This window comes from Nerophis lumbriciformis, linkage group LG20, assembly GCF_033978685.3.
Source record: "Nerophis lumbriciformis linkage group LG20, RoL_Nlum_v2.1, whole genome shotgun sequence".
Taxonomy (NCBI): Eukaryota; Metazoa; Chordata; class Actinopteri; order Syngnathiformes; family Syngnathidae; genus Nerophis; species Nerophis lumbriciformis.
In genome coordinates this window covers 17,883,013-17,892,170 of record NC_084567.2, presented here as the reverse complement: position 1 = coordinate 17,892,170, position 9,158 = coordinate 17,883,013, and the positions used below count along the sequence as shown (strand labels likewise).

The window sequence follows — 9,158 nt, the reverse complement described above, 5'->3', positions numbered from 1 at the left end:
CTAATAAAAGTCTCAATCAATCAATCAATGCAGATGGAAATGAGCTATTTAGCTATAATCTGGTGCAGAACATATCTGTCCTTGAGTTGAATGTCTCTGTGCATTGTCCCTTCAAATAAAGACCAAACTAAAAAAAAAATTCCCAGTCAACATTTGTCCTTGAATGCGTCATCAACAAAGCCCGGCCCCCTTTTTGCCCTCCAGCCTCGTCTTTTGATTGGTCAGAAGGCTCGTCGCTCACTTCCCATTACTTAGAAAAAAAAAAAAAAAACACACACGCGCGCGCGCGCGCACAAAAACTCGGCACGTTTCCTTGCGGGCCAATGAGCGCTCCGATTCACGATGACGCCGTGGGATTCCGCGAAATCGTTTCTTGGGAGAGTGAGGACAGAAGTGGAAAAAAAAGAGGACAAGTTGACACATGTGGAGACACAAATGGACACATTCGCTTAGCCGCCGGACGTGTTGTTGTTGTTACTGTCGAAGCCGGTAGAAAGCGGAAGTGGACGCAGGTTAGAAAGGTGTTTTATTATTATTATTATTGTTATTATTATTATTATTATTGCGCAGTCACTTTGAGGACGACACGTGTTTGGACGATACCATCCCACCTCCATATTCTTCGTCCTCGTCATGTCCGAGCTCGTCTCCGTGGACCGGGCGCTCCCGAAGGAGAACCAGGAGAGCCGAACTTTGCTGATGGTGGCGATGATTTTGTTGGACTTGAACAAATGCGGCCCCGCCGGCGCAGTGGTGAGCGCGGCGGACGACGAGGAGAAGCCCGAGAGGGGCGTTCGCCGGTCGGCCGCGTCGGAGGCAGACGCCGCGGCGGCACCCGAACCGAATCGGAGCAAAAGAAGGACAGGGGAGTCCGCGGAGAAGCGGCACTGCTGCCCGTTCGGCGGCTGCGGGAAGATGTACGGGAAGTCGTCTCACCTCAAAGCCCACCTTAGGGTGCATACCGGTAAGTTTTTTTTTAATTTTTTAATAAACTTTTTTAATAATACTTATTGGTATAGATTTTTTAGGGGTGTCAGGGGTCAATGAATGAAACCTCCCCATTGTCTTTGATAATTTGCTGCCACCTAGTGAGCAAATACGGTTAGCCACTGTTTGGACATTTCTGAGCAATACATACATTTTGTGCATCAAGTTCCATTTTTTTTCATTACTTTATAAAGTGAACTCTGTTTATTCTCAACTCGCTGGTACAGCTCTCGGTCGTACTGGTTGATCTCACAGCATGCTATATAGAAAAGAACCGGTTTGCGCATGCGCAGTACACAATAACAAACTCGACAAGTCAAGTCGCCACCTCATCGCAGGGCCAACACAGATAGACATACGACATTCACACTTACATTCACACATAAAGTTATAATTGTTTTTAAAAAAAAGTCACTTTCTTGTTGCCATGGTTACGGGCAAAAAAACAAAAAAGGCACATCGGAAAGGCACATGAAATACAAACGAGATACCTTTATTGTGGTGGAATCAAAACAGGAAGTTGTGTACACGGAAGTTACAGCAGCGCGAGTGATGCACACCAGTAATTTGTTTTTTTTTTAATAAACCTTCATTTATAAACTGCAACATTTACAAACAATCGATAAATAACAATAATCAAAATAAGTACAAAAACAGTCCAAAACAGCGCCAGGGGGTTGCACACCAGTAAGTTATACTTCCTTGTTTTAATTTGTGACGTCATGACGCAAAGGCAGCGTTCCGTGCGAATTGAGAACTAATAATAGGAACCTCGTGGAAAGGGAAGGTGCGTCGAGCTTTTCTCGAGTGGGATCGATTTATAGGGCGCTGTCTTTTATAGGCGGATGTCATCCACGTCGGCGTGAATGCGTCACGGTAGCGGTGAACGCGGCAGCTCACTGCGACACCGACTGTGAACCCGAACACACGCGCTCGCTTCCGTATACATCATCGACCCCGCCCTCCCCTCGCGCCTGGTTGTAAACAAGAGGTAAACACGTGGTCGTGTGTAGCAAGTGGCAGGGAGGGCGGGCGGAAAAGGAGGCGGAGTCAGGAGGAAGTGCTTTCTTTCTTGTTTGGCGACCGTGACTCACTTGTTCTAAATCAACGTGTTCCGATTTTGTTCCTAGAAAAACCGTGCATGTCTGCCTCTCTCGAAAAAATGTTGTTGTGCGCTGAAAGAGAACACAATGTGCGTACTTTGTCTTCTGCTGAATTGCTCCAGTTGATTGTTTTTACTGCCCCTGGGTCATGACTTTTAGTGAACTGAGAAACAAGATAACACGATTCTGCAGGTCCTCAGAATTATGCTGAACACGCATAAACAGCAACCCACAAACACCATTATTATACAGCTGGTGAATGTGTCACAATCATAGCAGCAGAGCCGGCCCAAGGCATAAGCCTACTAAGCGCTTGCTTAGGGCCCCGCGGCCACCAGGGGGCCCCCAAAAGCAATTAACAAAAAATTATTATTTTTTATTTTTTGCATGTACGAGTCTGACTGATGATTTCTAAATGATCAAAGATATATTATTGTACAAAAACACAATTTTAGGTCAACATTTTTGCACATTGCTGTTTCAGGTTTTTGTTACCAAAAATAATAAAGTGAATCAGAATCAGCTTTATTGTCCAGTTATGTTTAACACACATGGAATTTAACTTCAGTAGACTGCGCTCTCTTTGTACAAAGTAAACATTAAATATGAACAATTAACTAAAAATATAAACTAGTAATTAAAGACTAATATGTACAAGACTGATGAGACAAGATGACACTTTTACTGTAAATACAAAGCTTTATCACTTGGACTGTTCAACCCCAGGCCACTCTTGTAGCTGAATGTTTTCTACATTTTAAGATTAGTAACCATATGTGGCACTCTGGACATCATTCGTTCATTCATTGGTATTATTTATGTTCTTAACTGGGCCACCCCCATATCTTTATAAATGACATGTCATTTGTAAAGACATGCCAGGCTGACAATAGGATAATGTAAACAACACTGCCAGAGCCGCAATGAGTTTATATATTATTTATATATTATTGGCAGAAATAGAGGGCCCCAAAATCAAATTTTGCTTAGGGCCCCATGGAGGCTTGGGCCGGCACTGCATAGCAGCCACTAGTTTATACATCATAACATATAGCAGACACTAGTTCTCACTGGTTTATAAATCACAACATATAGCAGCCACTAGTTCTCACTGGTTTATACATCATAACATATAGCAGCCACTAGTTCTCACTGGTTTATACATCATAACATATAGCAGCCACTAGTTCTCACTGGTTTATACATCATACGCATAAACAGCAACCCACAAACACCATTATTATACAGCTGGTGAATGTGTCACAATCATAGCGGCCACTAGTTTATACATCATAACATATAGCAGCCACTAGTTCTCACTGGTTTATAAATCATAACATATAGCAGCCACTAGTTCTCACTGGTTTATACATCATAACATATAGCAGCCACTAGTTCTCACCGGTTTATACGTCATAACATATAGCAGCCACTAGTTCTCACTGGTTTATACATCATAACATATAGCAGCCACTAGTTCTCACTGGTTTATAAATCATAACATATAACAGCCACTAGTTCTCACTGGTTTTACATCATAACATATAGCAGCCACTAGTTCTCACCGGTTTATACGTCATAACATATAGCAGCCACTAGTTCTCACTGGTTTATACATCATAACATATAGCAGCCACTAGTTCTCACTGGTTTATACATCATAACATATAACAGCCACTAGTTCTCACTGGTTTTACATCATAACATATAGCAGCCACTGGTTCTCACTGGTTTATACATCATAACATATAGCAGCCACTAGTTCTCACTGGTTTTTACATCGTAACATATAGCAGCCACTAGTTCTCACTGGTTTTTACATCGTAACATATAGCAGCCACTAGTTCTCACTGGTTTTTACATCATAACATATAGCAGCCACTAGTTCTCACTAGTTTATACACCATAACATATAGCAGCCACTAGTTCTCACTAGTTTATACATCATAACATATAGCAGCCACTAGTTCTCACTGGTTTATACATCATCAATCAATCAATCAATCAATCAATGTTTATTTATATAGCCCTAAATCACAAGTGTCTCAAAGGGCTGCACAAGCCACAACGACATCCTCGGTACAGAGCCCACATAAGGGCAAGGAAAATCTCACCCCAGTGGGACGTCGATGTGAATGACTATGAGAAACCTTGGAGAGGACCGCATATGTGGGTAACCGCCCCCCCTCTAGGGAGACCGAATGCAATGGATGTCGAGTGGGTCTAACATAATATTGTGAGAGTCCAGTCCATAGTGGATCCAGCATAACAGTAAGAGTCCAGTCGAGTCCAGTCCACAGTGGGGTCAGCAGGAAGTCATAGTAACCCCTAATAATGCAGTGCTTCTTAATTATTTCTGTTATGCCCCGCCGAAGAATAAGAAAACATTTTTTGCGCCCCTGCCGCTACTATAAATATTATCATTGGTCTATCAAATTGTTATAAGTACACCTGTCATCATAACATTTTATCAATTCCCTATGCATTCGATTATTAGTCTTTTTTTACGTACAAAGTGATGGATAACTTTTGAAATCATAAGTCAAGGGAGCAAGCATTTTATTTTAACAAAAAATGTTTGGAATATATATTAATATAGGGGTGTCCAAACTTTTTCACGAAGGACCTCACACTAAAAAGTCAAAATATGCGGGAGCCATTTGGACACATTTTTATACTGTAAAAAAAACCCAGACATTCCCTGTATATTAAAGACAAAACTTAGTGTCCGTGTAGGTGACAACGTGCAGTATTATTAATTATTACAGGGGTTAAAAAAACAAATGTAAAAATAAAAAAAGAGCAATAATACATAATGGAATAAGAAAAAGCTGAAATTTTGATACTAAAAGCTAATAATACAATGTTGTCACATACAACACAAAGCTGACTATGTGTATGTATATATATATATATATATATATATATATATATATATATATATATATATATATATATATATATATATATATATATATATATATATATATATATATCTTTTTTTTTTAATATTTGTTTTTTATGAATTACTGTAATGAATAAATGAACTGAACTGAACATAATAAAACTATTTTGAAATGGCCCCCACATACTTTGACTTTTCATTGTGCGACCTTTGGTGGTATAAGTTTGGACACCCTTGAGTTATTAATATCAAATTGTCAGCGTTTTTCTTATTACATTACACATTTTTGCTCTTTTTTTTTTTTTTTTTTACATTCTTAATGTTTTTATACCAAAGAATGCTGCGGGCCAACATAACTTGAACTGCTGGCCGCACTTTGGACACTCCTGTGTTAACATAATGTTTTTTGCACGGTCAGATCATTCTCAAGTTTACAAGACATGCAATTTGTCTGTCAACAGTGAATAGAGGAATATTTTTAGTGAGAAAGGTGAGGAACTTTGTTCATGCATATTATTTTCGGGCTTTATAATAATATGAAATAAATACTTAAATATCTGCTTGACTTGTGATATCAAAGCAAGTTATTCGTCAAATTGTACATTGTAAAAATGACAATAGATTTTATGGTAACATTTTTGGTGTTTTCTCCAAAATAATACTGTAAATGGGAAAAACTCTATCACTGTGTGATAAAATTCTGTCAACTGAGCTACCAGTTGTTGTTTTTTTATCGTAAAATATACGGTTGTTGTTTTTCCTATGTATTACTGTAAATGGAAAAATGGTACCACATTTTTTAACAGTAAAAAACTGGCAGCTCAGTTGCCAGAAAAAAAAACAAAAAACAGTGGTACTGTTTTTCCATTTACAGTAATATGTACCATACATTTTACAGTAAAATTCTGTCAAATAAGCTGTCATTTTTTCCGTAAAAATAAACAGTGTTACTGTTTTTCTATTTACGTAATATGTTGAAAAAAAACCACTTCATATCCTACAGTAAAAATCTGTCGACTAAGTTGCCAGTTGTTTTTTTTTACTGTATAATCTACAGATAGTTTTTTATAAGACACACACACAAAATTTTAGGTTAAAAAAATGTCCACACAGTATATTAGCCGGACTGGACTATATATATGTTGTGAAAAGAGTTATTTACACATAATTATTCTTTAAATGTTTATTTAAATCCCGTAGTTTCCAAACGGTGTCTTTAACACGGCAGTAAAACAGCTGATCAAACAAAACAGAAGTCATTGTCATGGACCCACTAGCTGCGGAAGCTAACTTTCCAATCAGCTAAACAGACCGGTGACATTTTGGTGAATTTATTGAATAATTTGTGAAACTGAAACAAAACAAAGCGAATGGCATTTTAAGTTAATAATACTAACACGTACACTCGTAAACGTGTTAGCATATTAGCTAATGCTAACGACGCTAGCTTCATTACATGACGATAGCACGTACGAATATGCATGAAAACACTCCTACAGACATCACACACGGGGCGGGTTAGTAAGTACGAATTGTTTTAGTTATATTGCAAAACTTACAAATGTTGCTTAGAGTGATGAATGAAGAATCCATGAGTAGAAACACTATGGACAGTTAGAAGACTGAACGGCACTTCTACTTCTGGTTGAAAGGACTAAATGGAAGGACACTGCAGGTGCTGCAGTGAGCGAACTTGTCCAAAAGATGGTGCCATAGCACAGACACTAACACACATTTTCAGTGTATTTGCTTGTTTGTTTGAAGAAGAAAAACCCTGTTTTATAAGCTGCAGAGTGCAAAGTGGTCCAGAATTGACAGTAATAATCAAATGTGTAGTCGGATTCATATATTATTGGCTGTTACAAACAGCCGTCTGATGGAGGCCATTAAAAAAAATGTGTTTGAGACTCCTGTGCTACAAGGAGCATGTTTTGTGGTGCACGACTTTTCGAAGCGGGGTTTGAAGCATGATACTGATAAAGCATGTTCCCCTGACTCTGAACATTGAGCATTGAGTAATGAATGCATCTTAAACACTTCCCCAGGCGAGCGCCCCTTCGAGTGCACCTGGCCGGCGTGCGGCAAGAAGTTCTCCCGATCGGACGAGCTGACCCGCCACTACCGCACGCACACGGGTGAGAAGCGCTTCACCTGCCCCATGTGCGACAAGTGCTTCATGAGGAGCGACCACCTGACCAAACACGCCCGGCGCCACGCAGGCTTCCATCCCAGCATGCTGCAGGGCTGCAGCGTGAGCAAGCGGCGCCGCTGCTCCGTCTCCGTATCGTCGTCCTCGGACTCGGGCGACCAAAGCCCGGCGGGGGTGTGAGACACGCCCGCGTGTGCGTTGATGCACACGGACACGCCCACTCTTGTGCCGCACACAGCCCGCCGTCGCGGGGTTTTACCTTGCGGAGCGCTCCGTGTAGAGCTTCTGTCTTTACCGTGTGACAGATTTTTATTCAACATTGATCAATCAATCCATCAGGCAGGTTATCCTTTCTGATGTACTTCGGAATAATACACACAGCTGTTTTCAGGGTTTATCGTGTCCAGAGAGTCTGCACCACTTGATAGCAGAGAAGTTATGGCGATGAATATCATGCAAACACTAGTAGAGCTGCGATAAGGCGCATGTACAGTAGAGGAGAGTAGTATTACAATGTATATAAAGGGAAGAATGCTTATTAGTTATTATAGAGAAATGACAACTACACAGGATTTCCGAGCTAGCACAAATGCATAATCAATGCAGCAAAATACCTTGAATATACTCTGGTGATACTACGATGCACAAGCAAAACGAATGCCAAATGCTCGTTCTGATCCATGTCATGGAAAACAACATCATTGCAGGACAAGCGACGAAAGGTCCGCTTTGCTTGATTTAAAAGGGCTCGAAAGTGTGACGGGGGAACACAATGCATTCTGGGTCTGGCTGGACACTGACTAGGGATTTCAATTTCGACTGGAACGCCCCTAGAGGTCGGACTTTGGAACGTTCTCACCACCTCCGAGTTCATTCCATAGATGGCTGCGCCAGATGTAAACCAGAGGCGTTCAAACTACGTCCAACGGGCACCTTCAAATTTGCCACGCGAGACGTCGAGAGTTGTATTCACTTTAAATGTCCGTCAAGTGTGATGCTACTTTGTCGACTTCATGTGGAGCGAGCGAGTAATTCAGGTTAATGACCTTCAAAAAATTTTTGTGAAAATTCATGTGCAGCATTTATCTATGTGACCCAACGCAGACCACCTTCCCTAGTCATGGTGAAAGAACAAAAAAAAAATCCCCCATGGTCACACATAGCACAACCTGCTCACTTAACTTTGTGGATATTCTGAAAAACGTTCATGCACCATAAAAGAAAATCCTAAATTACACCCATTTAAATCTATTACCAAGCATGATGGAAAAATCCAAAACACCCTCCACACTTGGCGCATTTTAGCTGCTTATACATATAGTGATCACAAAACTTTAAGGAGGTTGTCACGGAAATAAACAAGGTAGGAGTCAAACGTTCACATACTCTTAATATTCAATGATATTAATGATTAATTATGCACCATTATAATAATATAATATAATATATATATATATATATATATATATATATATATATATATATATATATATATATATATATATATACATATATGTACATACATACATATATATATATATATATATATATATACATACATATATTTTGTTCTTTTTACAGAAAAATACTGGCAGCTTAGTCGCCAGAATTACACTGTAAAAAAATGTTTCCCCAACATATTACTGTAAATGGAAAAAACTTACCACTTTTTTATTTTGGAAACTGAGCTGCCCGTTTTTTACCGTAATAAAAAAAGTGATAGTTTTTAAATAAAATACAAATAATGGTCGAATTTCTCAATTTGCATTAATATGCCGTAAAAACCACAGTAAATTTAACTGTAAAATCTCTTGACATTTTTACAGTGTACAATTTGATGGATAACTTGCTTTGAAATCATATGTTTAAGTATTTATTTTGATGATTTAATATTTTTTGTAATACTGGAATTTATTAAAGTTTAAAAAAGTAAGCAATTTCATGCTGTACATTTTTTTTCTGTAAAAAATTACAATAATGAATACATTTAGTAAGAAATGATAAGGTACTTTAT

The 9,158-nt window shown here is 39.1% G+C and overlaps 1 protein-coding gene across 1 annotated transcript; it reads left to right on the top strand.

The window, feature by feature from the left end:
* Nucleotides 1-342: 342 nt before the first annotated feature.
* Nucleotides 343-8,563, top strand: klf9 (Kruppel like factor 9). The gene is made up of 2 exons (XM_061981048.1): nucleotides 343-964; nucleotides 7,041-8,563. Exons 1-2 carry the CDS (start codon nucleotides 634-636, stop codon nucleotides 7,322-7,324), a joined length of 615 nt encoding a protein of 204 aa, XP_061837032.1. The 5' UTR covers nucleotides 343-633; the 3' UTR covers nucleotides 7,325-8,563.
* The last annotated feature ends 595 nt before the right edge of the window (nucleotides 8,564-9,158 follow it).